This window comes from Myotis nattereri, assembly GCF_964212035.1.
Source record: "Myotis nattereri genome assembly, chromosome: 9".
Lineage (NCBI taxonomy): Eukaryota > Metazoa > Chordata > Mammalia > Chiroptera > Vespertilionidae > Myotis > Myotis nattereri.
In genome coordinates this window covers 1,316,993-1,338,209 of record NC_138084.1, presented here as the reverse complement: position 1 = coordinate 1,338,209, position 21,217 = coordinate 1,316,993, and the positions used below count along the sequence as shown (strand labels likewise).

Below are 21,217 nucleotides of genomic sequence, written 5' to 3'. Positions count from 1 at the left end.
CCCCTGCCTCCTGCACGCCCCTCCTGGAGAGAGGTGGCCAAACCATGCATGGGCCCCAGCAGAACTGAACAGGGACCCCTGCCTCCTGCACGCCCCCTCCTGGAGAGAAGTGGCCGAACCCGTGCATGGGCCCCAGCAGAACTGAACAGGGACCCCTGCCTCCTGCACGCCCCTCCTGGAGAGAAGTGGCCGAACCCGTACATGGGCCCCAGCGGTACTGAAGAGGGACCCCTGCCTCCTGCACGCCCCTCCTGGAGAGAGGTGGGCAAACCATGCATGGGCCCCAGCAGAACTGAACAGGGACCCCTGGTTCACAGGCTGGTGCTCAACCACTGAGCCGCTCCAGCCAGGCTCTCTGCATCTTTCCTTTGCATCACCCTCCCCCCTATTTTTTTTTTTTAAGAAACCAATTTTAAAAAATTGGTTTTAGAGAGAGGAAGGGGGGAGAGCTAGCTGGATAGAGAGAGCGAGCGATTTGTTGCTCATGTGTTCCCTGGTGGAATCTGGTAACGGGGCTGACCAGGGGTGGAGCCCAGATGGGGACAGGCAGGGTCTCCTTCCCATTCTCTGAGCCGTGTCTCCTGAGTGCGAGGCTTTAGTTTGGATCAAGTCCTGTTCAGCGTTGTCGCTGGGGCACATCTTCTCTCACTGGAACCACCTCTTCCTCAGCTCCCAGGGCCGCCCCTACCCACACAGAAGCTGGGGTCCCGGATGGAAGCACAGAGTCACACGTTTCTCAGCCCAGCCACTGCCGAGCTTCCCGAGGGCTTGGAGTGCAAACCGAGTACCGACTGCACTTCGTGGCCTTGAGAAGGGAGGGGGTCTAAAGGGCCGGGCCCAGTATTAAGACAGAAACCCGCACACCCATCAGACTGCTACCGAGACAGGGAGGAATGTGGAGGCCAGGACCCGGAAGAGGGCTCAGCGAGGGGTCACGTGGAGCACCCGCTGAGTCAGGAGAGGGCAGCGGGGCTGTGTGAGGAAGGCGGACGCCCTCCAGCGCTGGGTCCTGGAGGAGCGACTGCGTCAGAGCAGGAGGAAGCCAGCTGGGCTTCGAGCCTCCCAGGGGCGGGAGGAGGCGGTCTGACCTCAGCCGGTGCGCCTACCTGGCCGTCTGCTGGGGGGGGGAGGGGGACACCGCCCCCGGCACCACCCTGTCGCCCAATTCCCGGTGGCTTCCTCCACAGACGGGCAGCACGCCAGGAGGTGGCCGTGATGAAAAGACCCCAGAGAGATGCAGACAATGGAGTGATCTTAAAATACTGGAAACTCTAAGGCAGGGCTGGAAGATGACACTGTCCTCACGGGGCCGGAAGACAGGTGAACAGTCTGGGCCGGGGAGGCCTGGAACAAAAAATAGAAATCGTAAAAGAAAAATGGAAGAAGTGGCCTCGAGGGCCCCTGAGGGTCGGCCGTGGGCTGCGCAGGGTGAGGAGGGGCCGTGAGGCAGGTGGCAGTGACGGAGCGTGAGACGTGGACGGCGGACGGCGGACGGCGTGTTACCGGAGTTAGAGGAAGAGCGGAACAAGGACGAGCATCCAGACACCTCGGGAGAGAAGAGCTAAGCTGGCGGGCGTGGCTCGGTTGTTGGGCGGCATCCCGTGTATGGCAAGGTTGCCAGTTCGGTTCCCGGCAGGGCACAGGCCGGGGTGAGGGCTTGCTCCCCGGTAGGGGGCGTGCAGGAGGCAGCCGATGGATGTTGCGCTCTCACATCAATGTTTCTCTCCTCTCCCTCCCTCTCTCTAAAAATCAATAAACTATTCTTAAAAAAAAAAGAGCTAAGAATTCCCCCAAATTGATAAAAGAAGCAAGCTACATGTCCTAGAAGCTTGAAGGCTTCTTCATGGGCATCAAGAGGGATAAGTACAAGGAAAGACACATCCAGGCACAACACAGCTGTAGCCCTGATCAGCGGAGGACACATCCCAACCCGGAGGATGGCCGAGTCACGGATGGACCGGGTCCGGCACAGACCGCGCTTTTCCCACACAGGCACACCCGGGACAAAGACCAATTTATCTATTAGACACAGTGAGCCCGGCCGGCGTGGCCAGGGGCTGAGCGTCGACCTAGGAACCAGGTCACAGTTCGATTCCTGGTCAGGGCACAGGCCCGGGTTGTGGGCTCGATCCCCAGGGTGGGGCGTGCAGGAGGCACCGCAATGATTCTCTCATCATTGATGTTTCCATCTCTCTCTCCTTCTCCCTTCCTCTCTGAAACCAATAATATATTTTAAAAAATAAATGAGACACATTAAGATGAAGCATAATAACTAGTCATAAGCCAGAACAAGTACAACCGCTGTAACAGAAGTGGGTACAAACACAGTCTCTCTCTCCAAGCATCTTGTACCCACACCTTTTGCCTTTTCACTCACAGGAAGCCCTTGGCGGCTTCCCGCGGGCACATCTGTTTCCGGCACCTCTCGTCTTGCACTTTGGACGCCTTGAGGTCGAACACCGTCACCTGAGTGCAGCCCAGTCTGTGCAGCGACCTGGGACCTGCGATGGCTACTCAGCGGCGAGTGGGCGGGGGCAGGTACAGACGCCGAGGATGACTCACGCCCACATCCCAGATGCAGAAGGCAAGAGATTCCCCCACACTTAGCCCTGCCGGCGGGAAACTTCCGCGTTGTTTTTTCCGGAATGATCCATTTAACTAACGGCTTGGCCTGTGACTGAGCGCAGCTGATGGACAGCATGGGAAGTAACTTGTGGGCAAGCGGGGACTGCTGTGCAGGGAAACTGCTGCTGAGAACATGGAACAGTGACTCCTGAGTGTGTGTGTGTGTGAGTGTGAGTGTGTGTGTGTGTGAGTGTGTGTGTGTATGTGTGTGTGAGTGTGTGTGTGAGTGTGTGAGTGTGTGTGTGAGTGTGTATGTGAGTGTGTGTGTGTGAGTATATGTGTGAGTGTGTGTGTGTGTATGAGTGTGTGTGTGAGTGTGTGATTGTGTGTGTATGTGTGTGTGTGAGTGTGTGTATGAGTGTGTGTGTGAGTGTGTGTGTGTGAGTGTGTGTGTATGTGTGAGTGTGTGTGAGTGTGTGAGTATGTGTGTATGTGTGAGTGTGTGTGTGTGTGAGCGTGTGTGTGTGTATGTGTGAGTGTGTGAGTGTGTGTGTGTGAGTGTGTATGTGTGAGTGTGTGTGTGAGTGTGTGTGTGTGTGTGTGAATCCTCAGCCGAGGGTATTTTCCCATTGAGTTTTTTGGTAGAGAGAGTGTGCAAGTGGGGGTGGGGAGAGACAGAGAGAGAGAAACATTGATGTATGAGAGACACATTGATTGGTTGCCTCCCGCACATGCCCTGACGGGGGTTGGGGATCGAGCCTGCAACTGAGGTACATGCCCTGGACCAGTATGGAACCAGTGACCCTTTAGTCCACGGGCCGACGCTCCATCCACTCAGCCAAGCCAAGAGCTTATTAAACGCTAAGCCAAGGGCAAGAGTTTATTCTTGTATTATTATTTACTAATTATTGTATCATTTAAAATTTACTTATTTATGGACTTTAGAGAGAGGAAGGGGGAGAGACATCCTTGTGTTGCTCCACTTATTCATTCATTCATCGGTTGATTCTTGCATGTGCCCCACCAGGGGGCGAACCCACAATCTTGGCCTATTGGACTATGTTCTAACCAACTGAACTACCTGGCCAGGGTTATTGTATTATTTTTTAAAAATATATTTTTATTGATTTCAGAGAGGAAGGGGAAGGGAGAGAGAGAGAAGCATCAATGATGAGAGAGAATCATGGACCGGCTGCCTCCTACACACCCCACACTGGGGAATGAGCCTGCAGCCTGGGCATGTGTCCTGACTGAGAATCTAACCTCCTGGTTCATAGATCGATGTTCGACCACTGAACCACGCAGTCTGGGCTACTGTATTATTTTCCATAAGAACAACTGTAGACCTGGCCGGTGTGGCTCAGTGGACAGAGTGTCAGCCTGCGGACTGAAGGGTCCCAGGTTCGATTCCAGTCGCAGGCACATGCCCAGGTTGTGGGCTAGATCCCAGTTAGGGGGCGTGCAGGAGGAGGCCAATCCATGTTTTTCTTCCTTGACATTTCTATCTCTCTCTCCCTTCCTCTCTGAAAGCAATCATCATAATAAAAGCATAATATGCTAATTAGACTGGAAGTCCTTCTGGACGAAGCCGAGGCTGCGAGGGAAGCCTGGGTCCCGGGTGCCAGAGGGAAACCAGTGCCCGCAGCCGGGGGAAGGAAGGCCTGCTCTTTTTTAAAAAAATATATATTTTATTGATTTTTTACAGAGAGGAAGGGAGAGGGAAAGGGAGATAGAAACATCAGTGAGAGAGAAACACTGATCAGCTGCCTCCTGCACACTCCCTACTGGGGATGTGACTGCAACCAAGGTACATGCCCCTGACCGGAATTGAACCTGGGACCCCCTTCAGTCCGGACGCCTACCGACGCTCTACTGAGCCAAACCGGTTAAGGCAGAAGGCCTATCTTGCATGAATTTCGTGCATCTAGTAAACATGTATTTTTTAAAAATATTTTTTTTTAATATAAGGACAACTGTAAACCTACGTTCGCCCCACCCTGAAAAGGAAACCTTCCCAGCACCCAGGAAGACATGCCATCGAAGGAATAACAGACTGACCGACGCGCGGGCGCCGGAGGAGATGGCCTGCCCCGCGGGGGTGCTGGCAGGAGCCCTGCAAGCCTGCAAATCTATACTCAGCGGAAATGTCCTTCAAACAGACGGCACGGGGGTTCTCGGGTACACGGGCTGGCGGGACCCTCCCAGGGTTCCTGTCTGACCTGCTCCGTGTCCGCCGGGGCCCTCGGCACGGACCACACCGCGGGCGCCCCGGCGTGACTCGGAGCTCTCCGCCGAGTGCGTTCGGGTGAGCGTCGCCAGCATTACTGACACTGCCGGATGCACGAAGCGCACACGGTAACGCTGACCTTCCTTTCGCGTCCACCCACCAGCCCGCCAACGTCCGTTCGTCCCCGCCCCGCGGCGCAGTCGGGGCTCCGAGGCCGGCGGTGCAGTCTTGGCACCGAGACTTGGACTCTGCTCCCACGCACGCGACCAGCCCCCTGCCCGCACCCTCATGGCGCGGCCCCGGACAGGCGGGCCCCCGGCCGCCCCTCACCGTGACCGACGGCCGAGGCCCGGCCATCCAGCCCTCCGGGCCCCAGCCTTGCCCTGTGGGCGGCAGAGGAGGCCGCACCTAGACCACCGCCCCGCCCCGCTGCGGGCCCCGCGCGAAGTCCAGCCCGCGCACCCCCAAACCCGGAGCCGCCAAGCCCGGCCCCCACGCGGGACCCGCACGAGGCCCCGCCCCTCGACAGGGCCCCGCCCCCATGGCCCCGCCCGCTAGGCTGGGGCCGCCCAGGCCGCATCACGCCCCCATCGGGGGTCTGGACCCGGCAGTGAGGCCTCGCCCCGCTAGGCCCTCCCCGCCTCCCGTCGGAAGCGCGTGTCCCCTTCCCGGTTCCAGGTCAGTGACAGTCCGCCGGGGTCCCGTGGTCGGTCACTGCCGCCCGCAGCCCGACCCCCGAGGTCCGCCCGGGGTCAGCCCTTACCGGCGCCGGCCTCGGTCGGGCCGCCTGTGGACGCGGTCCTGCTGCTCGAGCGACACGCGCGCTCGCGAGGCGGGGTGGGACCGCCGGGACGGGGCGTGGTCGGGGGCGGGGGAGAGGGTGTCGGCCGGGCTCGGGGGCGGGGCAGGCGAGGCGGCCGGACGTCGGCGCGCCCCGCGGACGTCAGAGCGTCCGGCGCGTCCCTGCGCGTGCGCACTGGCCCTGCTCCCGGGGCACGCTGGGAGTCTGGGCGCGGCGGCGCTGCGCCTGCGCGGCCGCGTCTCCCAGGCTCCGTGCTGGGCCCTAGCGTGGCCGGGGCGTCGGCCTCCCTGGACCCCGGTGCGCTGGCTCGCAGCCAGCCCGACTCCCGGAGGCCGGTTTGGCCAGACCTTCTCCCCCAAGTCAGACAGTCCCCGGCCTGTTCCCGAAGGACCGACCCCCCAAGGACAACCTTGGCCGAGGCCTGGCCCGGTACCGCGCCTTGGGCGTGGCCACGTGCCCATGGGGAACTCTGTCCGGTTCGGTCACCTGGGACCTTGGGGGGCGCTGGGTCGGCATCTCAGGGCGAGGAGAGAAGACGTCATGGGGGCAGCACCTCGGGGGGCCGCGGGTCGGGGATGGCGCAAGGATTGGAGAAATGGACACACGGGGCGGGCACCGGCCAGAGCGCCCACGCGGGTGTGGAGCCTCGCGGGTGCGGGGAGAGCTGGCGGACGGCAGCTCTGCGGGACAGCAGGTCAGCGGTGTCTGGGCAGCACCTTAGAACCAGGCAGGCCCCCCTCTAGGATGGTGTCGAGGTAAGAAATGTCCAAGTCTGTAGGGACTTTTCATGCACTTATTAGAGCCAAACTGGTGACGTTTGCCCGGGAGGAACGGCTCAGTGGGTTGAGAAAACGCTCCTGAAAACGGCAGTTTTGCAGCTTGTGTCGCAAGTTAATAAAAGGAGGAGGCGCAAGGGGGGCGGGTCACGTGGAGTCCATGGGCGGTAGATTAAGGGGCCGATGGAAAGCAAAAGTGAGGGACTCTCCGATTGGATGAACAAACACACACAGAATGGGCTGCGGGTTCAAATTGTTAGGTTGGGTGGCTCAGGAGGCAGCGTAGGAAATAGAGTCGAGTTAATCAGATAAGAAAGAAAGGAAAGGCTTTATTCTGCAACCCCGGGCGACCCACGGACCCCAAAGACAGGGCACGTGGATCCGCACCAACAGGGAGGGGGCGCTTTTTTTGTACGGCTGTTCGGTGAGGGCGGGGAGCACGAGCTGTGGGAGCCCCCGCCGCGGGGGTCGTCACGGTTTTTCCAGGTGTCCTCATCTGTCTGGGAGCTGACCTGTGAGGAATTCCAGGGCGGGAACGGCATCTGCGTCAGCATTTGCCTGGTGCCCTGGCCTGTTCCGGATTCCAGGAAGGGCCCAGTATCTGCGTCACCGTCTGCCTGGCGGAGGCGTGCGGCCGCTCCTGGACCCCCTTGTGACCCAACACAAATCAAAGTGTCCACAGGGCTGGCCCCTCCCCGAGACTCCGGGGGAATCTGCTTCTGGACCCGGTCCAGCCTCCGGGGCTCCTTCCTCCCGTTCAGGGTGCAGCCGCCGCCGCCACAGCCTCCTGGCCTTGGACCGCACGTTTGCTGCCTCTCAGGGCCCCCAGGTGACCCAGGGCGGCCTCCCTGCCTGGGGAGCCCTCGCTTGGTCACCAAGTCCCCTCTGCCATGTAGCGGAGCTGCTGACAGGTCGGGGGAGCAGGACAGGGAGGGCTTTGGGGCCTGTGCCCTGCCGGCCATTCCCATCATCTGGGTTTCACTGAACCACGTGGATTGGGCGTTAGAAGGGGCAGGAGCCGGGACACAGATGTCCGAAGAGGGGCGTCCGGGTTGTCCTCTCGTTACCTCTGCCCGGTTTCCTACAAGGGCACATGCCCCTCCTGGCACCACAGTCATGTTGGAGTTGGTTGGCGCGCCTGCCCGTGCCCCTCGCCCTCCCGCTGGCTGCAGTGGCCTCTGCCGGAAACCCAGCACCCCCCCCATTTCCCCATCAAGGGCAGGAGAGCCTCTCCGTCCTCGCCTGACACCTGCTGCAGGGCAGCTTTGGGGTGGGGGCTGTGCCTGGTGGCCTGACCCAGCCGAGTCCTGGGCTCTGCGGACCCCTTGCTACACAAGCAAGGACTGGCCCAGCCCACACTCTCCCAAACTGAGTAACACTTCCCTTTAGCCCCCCAAGGCACAGACCGCCCAGGCCGCCGTCAGTCCTCGTCCCGTTACTTCAGGCCAGGTCTGCGGTGAGCAGCCTCCCCACCCCCTGCTCCGCCAGCCAGCCCCCCTCCCAGCCGCCGGCTGCTGTCGCCTGGGGAACCTGCCTGACCCCACCCGCTGCTCCAGCACCCCATCCCCCGACCCCCCCCCCTTTTTTTAATTATAAGAGAATGTTCATTTAGGAAGTTACAGAGGCAGCAGAAGTGAGCCAACTAGGCTCAGGAAATACGTAGAGGAAGAGGGCTTTTGGGGCGCAGGAGAGAAGCAGAGGTCCCGCGCCTGGAGGGAAGGAGTGGGGAGGCAGGGTCAGAGCTGGGGGGAGCGGGAGGGGGTTCCCTGTTACTCGCAGTCTCGCCCCCCTTTGCACCTCCCTCAGTCTGCATGCTCTCAGTTTACTTCTAAACGTCATGTCCCGCTGTGGACTTCGAGCTCCACCAGCACTGGCCGAGAGCTGTCCCCTGCTTTGCTGACCCTCGTGGCCCAGGAACTGGCTGGCACACAGTAGGTGTTCAGTAAGCGTCTGAACGGATGCCTGCCTGAGTGGTGAGAACAGCACACGTGAGGAGGGGTCACGTAAGTAGTAACGTCAGCCGGCGGACGCGCAGCTGGGGCGCCCACGGAGGTGACCTGCTCAGGCCGCGTGCGCCTGGGGGTTTGAACCTGCTCCGTGTCTTGTGATGCAGCTTAAGAATCCACTGTGCGCCCGAAGGTCGCTCCATCAGGAATCCGCGTGTGGCGGTCACGTGAAAACTTTCAAACGCGTAAAGAATTCTGAGTTTGAGCCAAACTGTTGACAGTTGCTGGGAAGCAGTACCTCAGGAATTGGGAGAATGCTCCAGAGAATAGCATTTTTCCCCATCTATTTTTATACATCGCAATCAAAGGAGGGGACGTGGGTGGGTTACACGAAATCCATTGGTGATAGACTAGGGAGGCGGGGAAAGCAAAGGTGGGGGGACCCCTGGGATTGGATAAAAAGTAAAATGATGGACACATGCTTAGGTGAGTGCAGGATAGTCAGTCAACAATTAATGTGATAACAATGAAGGAATTGGTGGTCTCTGTCCTCGCCCAGCACATTAGGCTGTGCCCCAGGGGCTCCGGAAAAAGGGGAGTTACACGGTACCCAGACATTTCAGGGGTATGTTACCATAGATGCAAAAAGACAGGCTCCATGGAGGCAAAGGCTGCCCTTGTCAGGGAAGATACTGGCCCAGGGGTGACTGCCCACCATCACGGCTTTACCGTTTAATTTCAGACCGTCCCTGCGGTGGCTTTCGGTCCGAGTGTGCAAGACGGCCACGCAGGCCCCCCCGAGCTGTCAGGTCAGCACGTGGCCCCTTTCGGCGCAGTGGGCATGTTGTAACTGACGTAACCATTTTCCTGCTGGTGGACATGCCTGTTGTCAGGTTTGGGCGGTCACCAAAGGCTGCAAAAGACACGGGACGCGTCTCCCGAGCGCCCGCGGGCCTATTGCACTTGCCCGGTGCAGGGACTGCGCCACGTGCTCCCCCCGCCCATCCGTGGCACCCGCATGCCGCAGTCACTTCCTCTTCCAGAGCCGTGGCCAAGGGCCCAGGTGTTTGTTTCTGCTCCAGGGAAACCAGCTGCGGGGGGAGAGGAGGGCGGCGGGCTCCACGGGCCAGCCCGCCCCTCCCTGCGCCCCGCTCCGCCCCCGGCTGGCGGCCCGGCCCGGAGTTGCGGTCCCCTGACCCTGTTCCGGCAGCTGGAGCTCCAAGGCCCGGGGGCAGGGTGGGGGGTGGGGGGGGCGGGAGGGCCGCGCGGACCCGCTGTCCCCGGCCATGCCCCGCGCGAGGCCCCGCCCCCCTCGCCTTTATCCCCGGTCCCATCCGGAAGCAGCCGGGAGAGTCCGAGGCGGCACCGGCGGCACCAGGTGAGGTCTGGGGTCGGGGGGCACCAGGTGAGGTCTGGGCTGGGGGACATTCCGCCGCGGCCCCGGCGGAGCGGGCGCCCTCGGGTGGTTCCCGCGGGCGTGTCCCGCGGCCCGAAAGGGCGCAGCCGGACCCGGATGCGTCTCCACGCGCCGGCTGGTCGCGGCCTGTCCTCCTGGAAGGACCGTGCGGGGATCCCCGCGCTGCAGAGGGTGCCCACGGTCCCCGGCGCCGGCTCCTGGGCCCGGGGCCCCCACCCCGCGGAGGCCGGAGTCCAGGCCGCCCCGGCGCGGGACTGGGAGCCAGATCCGAGCGGCCCAGCGGCTCCCGGCGCGGCCCAGCGGGCGCGGGCGTCCTGACTGTGATGCGTGTCCCCGCTGGATTGGGGATCTTTACGGGGCACCTCTTGGGGGGATGCCACACGTTTTCATGGGGTTTCAAAGGGTCCAAAGGTCCCGCGCGGAGACGCCCCCGCGTCTGGTAAGCCCTGGGGGTGGGGCGCTCTGCGATGGGTGTCCTTTCCGCTCTCTGTCCTTAACCTCAGACCCTCTCGGTGGGTGGAGCCCCCATGTCCAGAGAGGGTGCGCCTGGGAGCGCAGCGGGGCTCAGGTGGTCCCTGAGGGGGGTGTCAGCATGGGTGCTCTGGCCCCTCCCGCGGGGCGAGGGTGGGTCTGAGTCAGTGTTTGGGTGACCACGCCCTGGGCTCCCGGGGCGGGTGGTTCCCTCTCGCTCACATGGTCTGGGCAGTGGGCAGCCAGACTCCGCGCCCTCGACCCAGTTTCATCAGGCCCGTGTTTGGGGACCTTGTGTGCTGGGTGTCACTCCTCGCTGCCCTGCCCCCTGATGTGGGCCCGGATCCAGCCGGATGGGAGGGGCAGCCCCTCAGCAAGGCCGGGCAGTGCCAGGCTCCACGCAGACACCAGCAGAGACCTCTCAGGAGTCGGGGGGGTTGCGAGTGAGCAGAGTTCTCAGGAAGCCGGGTTTTGGGGAACCAGGACCTCGCATGGGGCCGAGTCATCCTGTGGGCAGGGCGTTCTCACGGGCAGTTCAAATCGCATCCTCTGGGCTTTCCATGCTGTGGATGAGCCCGGATCCCTGCCCTGCCCCAGGCACTGTCCTGCCCATCTCAGCCAGGCTGGCCGCCCCACCAGGCCTCAGGCCTCTTCAGGCTGCAGCTGGTCCCTGGGGAGGTTTTAGGCCCTGTGATCTGCTCCCATTGCCCGTGTCCCGGCTTCCCCGTGGGCTCACCCCAGGGTGGCGGAGGGTGTACCCTGCCTGCCCAGAGTCCCGGGCCGCAGGGGGGGTCACAGCACTGACAAGGTGTCAGGCCCGCACCCCACCTGTATGTCCCGGCTGGGCAATGGTGTCTGGTGCCCGGGAGAGCTGCTATGGGACTGCGGGCACCTGTCCCTCCCACCGAGCTGCCTCAGGCGTGAGGCCTAGGTCCTGGCCACTTGGGGTGGAGCCCCCATGTTCGGCCGGCTTCCCAGAGAGGGTGCGCCTGGGAGCGCAGCGGGGCTCAGGTGGTCCCTGAGGGGGGGTGTCAGCATGGGTGCTCTGGCCCCTCCCGCCGGCGAGGGTAGGTCTGAGTCAGTGTTTGGGTGACCACGCCCTGGGCTCCCGGGGGGGTGGGGGGAGCGGGTTCCCTCTGGATCACATGGTCTGGGCAGTGGGCAGACAGACTCCTGGCTCCTCTGTGTGACAGCAGTTGAGTGATACGAAGCTGGCCGAGCAGGCAGGCAGGCAGGTAGGGTTTCCACAGCACTGCATGGATTGCCAGTCCTGTGCCCCCACCCGCGTCCCCCCGCCGGGGTCCCCCTGCTGTGTCCAGGCCCACAGGCCACCCCTCCCAACCCATCCTTGCCCTTGCCGGGCCAGTGAGAGGCCAGGGCTTCAGGTGGCAAGCCCAGGCCCCACCTTCTCCAGGCAGGAGGGGCCCAAAGGCAGGTGCAGAGGCCGGGAAGTTAATGCAGCCTCTGCTCCTGCAGCCATGTCCCCAGGCTCGGTGGCCGTCCATGTCCCCAGGCTTGGTGGCCGCCCATGTCCCCAAGCTCGGTGGCCGCCCATGTCCCCAAGCTCGGTGGCCGCCCATGTCCCCAAGCTCGGTGGCCACCCATGTCCCCAAGCTCGGTGGCCGCCCATGTCCCCAGGCTCGGTGGCCGCCCATGTCCCCAGGCTCGGTGGCCGCCCATGTCCCCAAGCTCGGTTGGCCGCCCATGTCCCCAGGGTCTGTGGCCGCCCATGTCCCCAGGGTCTGTGGCCGCCCATGTCCCCAGGGTCTGTGGCCGCCCATGTCCCCAGGCTCTGTGGCCGCCCATGTCCCCAGGCTCGGTGGCCACCCATGTCCCCAAGCTCGGTTGGCCGCCCATGTCCCCAAGCTCGGTGGCCGCCCATGTCCCCAAGCTCGGTGGCCGCCCATGTCCCCAAACTCGGTGGCCGCCCATGTCCCCAAACTCGGTGGCCGCCCATGTCCCCAGGCTCGGTGGCCGCCCATGTCCCCAGGCTCGGTGGCCGCCCATGTCCCCAGGGTCTGTGGCCGCCCATGTCCCCAGGCTCTGTGGCCGCCCATGTCCCCAAGCTCGGTGGCCGCCCATGTCCCCAGGCTCTGTGGCCACTGGGCCTTTGCCAGGGGAGCCAGTGGGTGCAGCCTCCCTCTGCCCTCCCCCATTTTCACTCCTGGCGACTGAGGGGGTATAGGTGCCGCAGAAAGGAAACAGCATAGGCCGGGCCAGCTCCTGCTGGCTCCCTGGCCTGCGATGAGAGAATTTGGCTAAAATGTCCCCTCTCCCTCTGCTTCTGCCCAGAGCACACTTGCCTCTCACCATGAGTCTCGACATCCAGTACAAGCAGCTGAGCGATGCCCGGTGGACGGAGATCGTGCCTCTCATCCCGCAGTACCAGGTGGTCAGGTACTGGCCAGGGCCCCTGGGGGTGGCCGCTGTGCCCCGCGGGCCTGGTGTGCCCGGAAGTCCTCTCCTTATTGGGTGCACAGTGTACACTGACTTCCACATGGGGTGAAATGTGCTTGTAATTTTCTCCAAACATTTAAAAATGTAAGTCCATTCCTGGCCCAAGCCAGTGGGCGGGACTTGGCGGGTGGGCAGAGCAGCTGGTGGGGTCTCTGCCTCCGCCCCTTGGCCCCTTCCTCCATCTGGGACAGCCACTCGGTTGGCTACATGGAGATGCTGCCCGCCCCGCCCGCACTGCCCACTGTCAGGTTCTTGAGCCCAGCAGCCCCTCGGGCCTCACTGGCTGGCAGGTGCCTGCTGGGTGTCTCTCTAACTAGTTTACGTAGGTTTTGGTTCACAGAAGGGTGATGAAGATGGTTTTGGGGTGCCCATTGCCCTTTGCCCTACTTCCCCTGAAGTCAGCGCCTGGGGTCCTGGTCAAATGTGGAGCCAGCACAGCCGCCTCAACCCCGACGTCACGGCTTTCCCACTAGGCCCTTCCCTGTCCCGGTCAGTGCAGGATCCCGGGTGGCATATGGCCCTCCTGACTGGGACAGTCCCTCTGTCGCTCCTTGCCCATCTGACTGCTGGGTTGGCTCAGGTCTGGAGAGGGTTCCTGTGATGTGTTCTCATGGCTGAGTCACATGGTTTTGGCAACAAGACACAGAAAGGATGAGGCAGAGTCCTGCTGGTATATGGTGTGGAGTGTGTGGTTGCTATGGCATCACGCGGTCACCCCGTCACTGCCCGTCTGTTCAGGTGGTGTCTGCCAGTTGTCCCCCAGGGCCACTGTTCCCCCGTGGTCACTGCTCACGGCCTGCTTCTGTGCAGTTTCCCCCTGACATTGGCATCCCTCGGGGGATTGTGCCAGATGTCATGACTGGGCCTAGCTGCCGGGCCTTTGGTTTCTTTGCTCCTTGTACATTTGTTGGTGCTGCCCCCCCCCCTCCCCCCCCCCCCCGTGCTTATCGATGTCCCGGTCCTGCTTATGGTCTGGTTTCATGGTCGTCTTGCTGCTCAGGTCTCTCCCTGGCTGTGCCCTCTGAGGGGCTTGCTTTCTGGGAGGTGAGAGCAGCTTGATATGCTGACCGCGCCCATGAGCGCATGGCACCCAGACCACACCCGCGTGCGTGCCAGTGTCTTCAACCCAGGTGTCCCAGGACGATCCACTCGCTTTTTCTGTTTCATTTAAAATGTTGAGGTGTAGAGAAACCAAGATAGCGGCATAGGTAAACACCGGAAATTGCTGCCTCCCACAACAACTTCAAAAATACAATTAAAAGACGGAACAGACATCACCCAGAACCACAGGAAGGCTGGCTGAGTGGAAATTCTACAACTAGAAGGAAAGAGAAAAGCTTACCGAGACTCAGAGGAGGTGCTGTGCAGAAGTAAAATACAAAGGTACAGAGGCACATGCAGAGCTGGCTGGTGGCTGAGGACACAGTTGTCTTTTTCAATCGGGAGGGAGTCTCAAGCTCTGAGCTCCAATTCTGGGCGAGTCTCTGGGAACCCAGACTCATACGGGAGAAACGGGACTGTCTGGCATTGGTCGGAACTCGAGGGCAGCTTTCTCTCAGAGGTGCTTGCAGCGATTGCTGGGACACTGAGAAGCAGGGCCTCTGAGGGCAGGACTGAGAGCAGCCATAACTGCTCTTTCTGCCCTGTTGATCCCCTGGGACCCGCCCGCCTGGCCCAAGCATGGAAACTTTTGCATATGAAAGGCCTGGCCCTTTGCAATCTGATAATTACCTAACAAACTGCAGCTGGCCCAAGGCCCCAGGGCAAATTGCATTGTGTCACAGCTGGCTCCTGCTGGGTGGCCTCAGACAAAGGCTAGATTAGCACCTCCTTAGAGATCCAGGAGCCAGTGTGCGCTGTGGTCAGAGTGGGACCATCCAGATTGCAGCTCCACAGATCCATAAGGGACACACTCAGGGGGCAGACCCAGTGTCCACCAAAGCCCCACTGAAGCAAGTCTTGCCCCGGAGGGGTGTCTCCAGCACAGAAGTTCTCCCACTGTAGACACAGCTGATTCTCACTGCCAATTGGCCTGGAGGTCAATCCCTCCCAGTGATACCTACAACAATCAAGGCATAACTACAACAAGACTGTGCACAAAGCCCACAAGGGGGTGCACCAAGAGTGTCCTCCTCAGGTAATTGGAGGGGCTGAACCACTGGGCCCTATAGGACACCTAGCACAGAAAGCTACTCTATCGACACAGCGAAGCATAAAAAAATGCGGAGACAAAGAAACAGGTCACAAATGACAGAAATGGAGGAAAGCAAACTACTGGATATAGAGTTCAAAACCACACTTTTAAGGTTTTTCAAGAATTTCCTAGAAACTGCCAATAAACTTAATGAGACCCTCAAGAAATCTAATGAGACCCTCGAGGTTGTGATAAAGGACCAACTAGAAATTAAGCATACACTGACTGAAATAAAGAATATTATACAGACTCCCAACAGCAGACCAGAGCAGGGGTCCTCAAACTACGGCCCGCGGGCCACATGCAGTCCGCGGAAAACATTTGTCCGGCCCGCCGGGTGTTTTTGCTGCCGCTGCCTGTTGCTTAGCAGCCGACTCGTCCCGGCCCGCAGTGCGATGTGTGGGATGTGCGCCGCACCCTCCGACTCCCCTCCTTCTCTCTGTCTCTCGACTCCTCCTCTCGGTCTCGGGTGTGATCGGTCGAGTCACGAGCTTGCTTGTGCAGAGCCTGCTGCTGCCTGAGGACCGAGGTAAGGACAAGTTAGGGTTTATTTTTTTTTTGAAGTTAGGAGGTCTATTATTTTTATTGTGCAGTTAGTAGGGCCTTTTTTTTGAAGTTAGGAGAGCCTTTTTTTTGAAGGTTTTTTTACTTCAAAATATGAGATGTGCAGTGTGCATAGGAATTTGTTCATAGTTTTTTTTTAAATTATAGTCCGGCCCTCCAACGGTCTGAGGGACCGTGAACTGGCCCCCTGTTTAAAAAGTTTGAGGACCCCTGGACTAGAGGATCGCAAGAATCAAGTCAAAGATTTGAAATATGAAGAAGCAAAAAACACCCAACCGGAAAAGCAAAATGAAAAAAGAATCCAAAAATACGAAGATAGTGTAAGGAGCCTCTGGGACAGCTTCAAGCGTACCAACATCCGAATTATAGGGGTGCCAGAAGAAGAGAGAGAGCAAGATATTGAAAACCTATTTGAAGAAATAATGACAGAAAACTTCCCCTATTTGGCGAAAGAAATAGACTTACAAGTCCAGGAAGCGCAGAGAACTTCAAACAAAAGGAATCCAAAGAGGACCACACCAAGACACATCATAATTAAAATGCCAAGAGCAAAAGACAAAGAGAGAATCCTAAAAGCAGCAAGAGAAAGAAACTCAGTTACCTACAAGGGAGCATCCATACGACTGTCAGCTGATTTCTCAACAGAAACTTTGCAGGCCAGAAGGGAGTGGCAAGAAATATTCAAAGTGATGAGTACCAAGAACCTACAACCAAGACTACTTTATCCAGCAAAGCTATCATTTAGAATTGAAGGTCAGATAAAGAGCTTCACAGATAAGGAAAAGCTAAAGGAGTTCATCACCACCAAACCAGCATTATATGAAATGCTGAAAGGTATCCTTTAAGAAGAGGAAGAAGAAAAAGGTAAAGATACAAAATATGAACAACAGCCGAAACTGGTTTGGCTCAGTGGATAGAGTGTCGGCCTGCAGACTGAAGGGTCCCAGGTTTGATTCCAGTCAAGGGCATGTACCTGGGGTGCGGGCACATCCCCAGTGGGGGATGTGCAGGAGGCGGCTGATCGATGCTTCTCTCTCATCGATGTTTCTGACTCTCTCTCCCTTCCTCTCTGTAAAAAATCAATAAAAAATATTTTTAAAAAAATGACAGATTTAAAAGAAAAAAAAAAATAAACTTGCTTTTTCAAAATATGAACAAGAAATACACATCTATCAACAAGTGAATCAAAAAATCAAGTGAATAAATAATCTGATGAACAGAATAAACTGGTGATTATAATAGAATCAGGGGCATAGAAAGGAAGTCGACTGACTATTCTTGGGGGGGGAAAGGGGTGTGGGGGATGCGGGAAGAGACTGAACAAAAATCGTGCACCTGTGGATGAGGACAGTGGGGGGCGGGGGTGGGAAACGGGTGGAGGGGAGCTATGGGGGGAAAAAGAGGAACAACTGTAATAATCTGAATAAAGATTTAATTAAAAAAAATGTCGAGGTGTGACGACCTTATTCTTGGCCCACTAACGGGTCATGAGCTGCTGCTTGGCATGACCAATGCGTGTCCCGTCCGCAGGCTGGTCGACTGTGACATCAAGGAGGGGCGCTGCAAGGACGTGAGCTCCGGGCTCCGGGACAACCCCGCCCTCACCGAGCTCAACCTCTCCTCCAACGAGCTGGGCGATGCCGGCACACAGCTGGTGCTCCAGAGCCTGCATCCCACCTGCAAGATCCAGAAGCTCAGGTGAGCTCACGTGGCGGCAGCCACACGCGTGGGGCCTGGGGCTCCCCCTGCTCCTGAGGGAGGTGCACAGTGACCCACTCCTGCCCCGAAGGAGGCGCATCTCAGGCCTGTCTCTTCCGTCCCATCCTCCCTTCCGCCCTGGGCCTGGGACCTGCGCCCGCTCGTGCCCGCTCGTGCCCGCTCGCAGCCGCAGCCGGGAGCCAGCCTGGCGGCGCAGCACAAGCCCCTGCGATGGGCGTGGCCTCCCTCTGGTGGGCGTGGCCGCCCCTGGTGGGCGTGGCCTCCCCTGATGGACATGCTCTCCCACAGCCTCCAGAGCTGCAACCTGTCGGAGGCGGGCTGCGGGGCCCTGTCCAGCCTGCTGCGCTCCATGCCCTCCCTCCGCGAGCTGGACCTCAGCTACAACCAGCTGGGGGACGCGGGCCTGCAGCTGCTCTGCGAGGGGCTCCTGGACCCCCAGTGCCACATCGAGAGGCTCCGGTGAGTTTCCTGGCGCGTCCCTGATGCCCCCCCCCTCCCCCCCCCCCCCCCCCCCCCCCCCGGCCTGGTCACCTCAGCCCCACACCCGCTGTCACTCGGCTTCGCCCACGTGTCGGCGCAGGGAGGCCTGAGGAGGGGCTCCCGGGCACATGTCCCATGACTGGGCTGTGACCCCCGAAGGAGCTGGCAGCTGGCCGGTGACCGCGTGCTTGCCCGTGGCGGCCGGCGTGTCGCTCTAACGCGCGGACGGGCTCAGCGATGGGGGAGGCTGGGCGTGTTGCTCCGGGTCCAGGACTCCTGCACTCGGGTACCTGTGCCAGTGGGTGGTCTCCAGAGGGTGGGCGGGGGCCCAGGCGGGAGGGCTGACCGCCGCCTGTACCCAGTCTGGAGTTCGGCAACCTGACAGCCGCCAGCTGCGAGGCCCTGGCATCGGTGCTGAGGGCCAAGCGGGAGCTGAAGACCCTGGGGGTGAACAACAACGACTTCGGCGAGGCTGGCGCCCGGACGCTGTGCCAGGGCCTGGCCGACTCCACCTGCCCGCTGGAGTCAATCCTGTAAGCGCTGGGCTGGCGGCGGGGAGCGGGGCGGGTGGTGTCTGCAGCTGCCACAGCGCTCCCTGTGCCCCAGGCTGGAGGGCTGTGGCCTCACCGCGGCCAACTGTCAGGACCTGGGCGGCATCGTGGCCGCCAAGGCCTCGCTGAGCGAGCTGCAGCTGGGCAGCAACAAGCTGGGGGACGCAGGCATCGCGGAGCTGTGCCCTGGGCTGCTGAGCCCCAGCTCCAGGCTCAAGACCCTGTGGTGAGTTGGAGGCTGGGCAGAGGGCCGTGGGGTCCAGGTAGCTCTGCACAGGCGTGTCCCCGCCCGCCCGCCCTCCCTGCCCCCAGGCTGTGGCCTGGCCAGGTGGGGCGGGACTGCCCCTGGGTGGCCCTGCTGTGACGCGTCCCCTGCCTCTGCAGGCTCTGGGAGTGTGACTTCACGGCCAGTGGCTGCAAGGACCTCTGCCGGGTGCTCAGAGCCAAGGAGAGCCTAAAGGAGCTCAGTGTGTCTGGCAACGAGGTGGGGGACGAGGGCGCGCGGCTGCTGTGCGAGACCCTGCAGGAGCCCAGCTGCCAGCTGCAGTCCTTGTGGTGAGGAGCCGCCTCAGGGGACCTCTGAGGGGGCGGCCTGGTGGGGACACTGCTGGGGGCTGAGGACCAGGACCCGCTGCCGCCTGAGGGGGAGGCAGGCATGTCAGGTCCATGGAGGCGGGACGGCGCTGAGATTCTCTGGGTGGGATATGGGGAACCCCCGGTGCCCGAGGGCCTGGGCTGCAGTTGTCCTCCGTGTCCCCAGGATGAAGTCCTGCGGCCTCACGGCCGCCTGCTGCCCGCACGTGAGTGCGATGCTGGCCCGGAACCGGAGCCTCCAGGAGCTGCAGATGAGCAGCAACAAGCTGGGGGACGAGGGCATGGAGGCGCTGTGCCAGGGCCTGGGCCAGCCGAGCGCCACCCTGCAGATGCTCTCGTGAGCTGGCGGCGTGTGTGTGTGTGTGTGTGGGGGGGGGGGGGGGTAGAGGAGGGCAGCACGCCAGTCGGGCCCCGTCATCATGGCTCGGTCCTCCCTCACAGAGGAGCCCCTTGTCCCGTCCTGGGCTGTCCTCCCCGGGTCCTGCTTGGGCTGGGCCAGGCTCACAGCGTCAGGCCTTGGGGCGCTCAGGAACCCCATCAGGTCTCAGGGCCCACCCTTGACTCTCCCTTCCCTGCATCTTTCCTTTTCTGTCCGTCATCAGTTCCGTCTTGGTTCCGTGTCCAGCTTGTGCTCCCCTGGGGGCGGCTCTGGCCTCGGGGTCTTGGTGAGGGATGGGCCGTTTCAGGCTCCGAGGCTTGGCCGTGTGTGGACTCCGCTGGCCCACGTGGTGGTGGTGGCACAGGCCCAGGTCACTCAGCCAGTCAGCGGCAGCCTGGGGGTGTGCCTTTATCCTGACCTCTGCCCTGCTGTCCGCTCAGGGTGGGGGACTGCGAGGTGACCGACCAGGGCTGCACTAGCCTGGCCGCGCTCCTGCTGGCCAACCACAGCCTGCTCGAGCTGGACCTCAGCAACAACTGCATGAGCGAGGTGGGCGTCATGAAGGTGGCCGAGAGCGCCCAGCAGCCCAGCTGCCCCCTGGAGAAGCTGGTGTAAGTGATGGGCGGACGGGGTCCAGGGCTGCTGGCTCAGCCAGACCAGGGAGGATATGGGGGGGGGGGTGCCCTGGCTGTGCCCCGGCCCACACCCTCCCTGCCCCTGCACAGCCTGTACGACATCTACTGGAGGGAGGACACGGACGACCTCCTGCGGGCCATGGAGGAGAAGAAGCCGAACCTGAAGATCATCTGCTGAGCCCTGGCCCCTGCCCCTGCCCTGGCGCCCGAGGGGCTGGCCAGCTCTCGGGGTCACTCCTGGTGCCTTAGCCATAACTGAAGGGAAATGCTCAAACCAGCTTCTGTAAACATTCTGGACACTTTATAATTATTAAAATGTTTTGGGTAAAAGGTCCTGAAGGTGCTTTGTCCTTCCTTGTGGGTCCCTGAGGTTCTGCAGTGCAGGTGATGCTTTTATGGACGCTGTCTTGCTGCTCAAGAGACCACCCCAGATTTGGCAGCTAAAACACGTGTCTTACAGGCCCTGGCCCGGTGTGCCCCAGGGGACCTGCTCCCTGTGGCCCTGGCAGCCACCCCACAGCCCCTGCCTCAGGGCCTGAGAGGACAGCAGGTCTGCCCCTCCCATACTGGGGGCCCCAGAATGTGCTCTCTGCCTCAGAGGCCTGGCTACGGGCCAGCAGTCCCCCGGGACCCCCTGGGAGCCGTCCCTGGGCCTGGCTCACCTGTAGCCATAGGCCTGCACACTGCTGGAACCAGCGCGCTCTCCTGACAGCTCTCAGCCCCCTGGATGGAGGGCAGGGTGCACCCTCGCGCCTGGCAGGCCTCACCTGCCAGCACAGGATGACCTGCTCTGACTGGCACAGTTGGGAGGCATTCTGGCCGCAGCAGCTGAGTCAGTACCCGCACTTGGTACAGGAGAGCCTGGGGCTGCCCAGAGGACCAGCCAGGACAAGGGGAGCTCAGCCACCACCCACGGGGACAGCAGAGCGAGGAGGGAGGCTGGGACCTAGAGGAGTGACCATGGACACAGCACCATCGCACCTGCTGTGATGGCTCAGCCTCAGGGACATGCACTGGGGGTGGAGCTGGGGACAGGGCACTGAGCGGGTGGAGCTCAGGACAAGTACAGAGCCGGGCCGGGGGCGGGCACTTCACAGCACAGCCAGCCAATCCTGGACACTTCTGAAGTGCGGGCAGCCTGTGGCCGCAGGGGCTCCACCAGCAACAGGGCGCCCGCAGGGACACGGTTCAGGGGAGGGGCAGCTGGGGGCGCATGGTGCTCACAGCCCTTTCTCAGCCTCTCGGCCACACCCCCAAAGGAGCTGACAACAAAGCAGCTGAGGAACCCTCCCTCCTCAGCAGGTGCGCTTAGGCCCCCCCCCCGCCCCGCCAGGGTCCAGCGCCCCCTCCCCCACCCAGAACCAGCACAGGCCGTCCCCCGTGCAGGCACCGCCAGGGGCACAAACACGGCAGAGCGGGTGACCCTGTGCCCAGGCCGGC

The 21,217-nt window shown here is 61.2% G+C and overlaps 1 protein-coding gene across 4 annotated transcripts; it reads left to right on the top strand.

Moving 5' to 3' along the window:
* Positions 1 to 5,359: 5,359 nt before the first annotated feature.
* On the top strand, positions 5,360 to 20,110 carry RNH1 (ribonuclease/angiogenin inhibitor 1). 4 transcript variants are annotated; one of them, XM_081099650.1, is made up of 10 exons: positions 5,360 to 5,470; positions 12,497 to 12,601; positions 16,950 to 17,117; positions 17,427 to 17,597; positions 17,981 to 18,151; positions 18,225 to 18,395; positions 18,554 to 18,724; positions 18,930 to 19,100; positions 19,583 to 19,753; positions 19,868 to 20,110. In XM_081099650.1, the coding sequence occupies exons 2-10, from the start codon at positions 12,516 to 12,518 to the stop codon at positions 19,953 to 19,955; spliced, it is 1,368 nt and encodes a 455-aa protein (XP_080955776.1). In that variant the 5' UTR covers positions 5,360 to 5,470; positions 12,497 to 12,515; the 3' UTR covers positions 19,956 to 20,110. The 4 variants fall into 4 exon arrangements, with proteins under 4 accessions (XP_080955776.1, XP_080955775.1, XP_080955774.1 ...); XM_081099649.1 differs by lacking the exon at positions 5,360 to 5,470 and adding an exon at positions 5,807 to 6,349; XM_081099648.1 differs by lacking the exon at positions 5,360 to 5,470 and adding an exon at positions 9,486 to 9,694.
* The last annotated feature ends 1,107 nt before the right edge of the window (positions 20,111 to 21,217 follow it).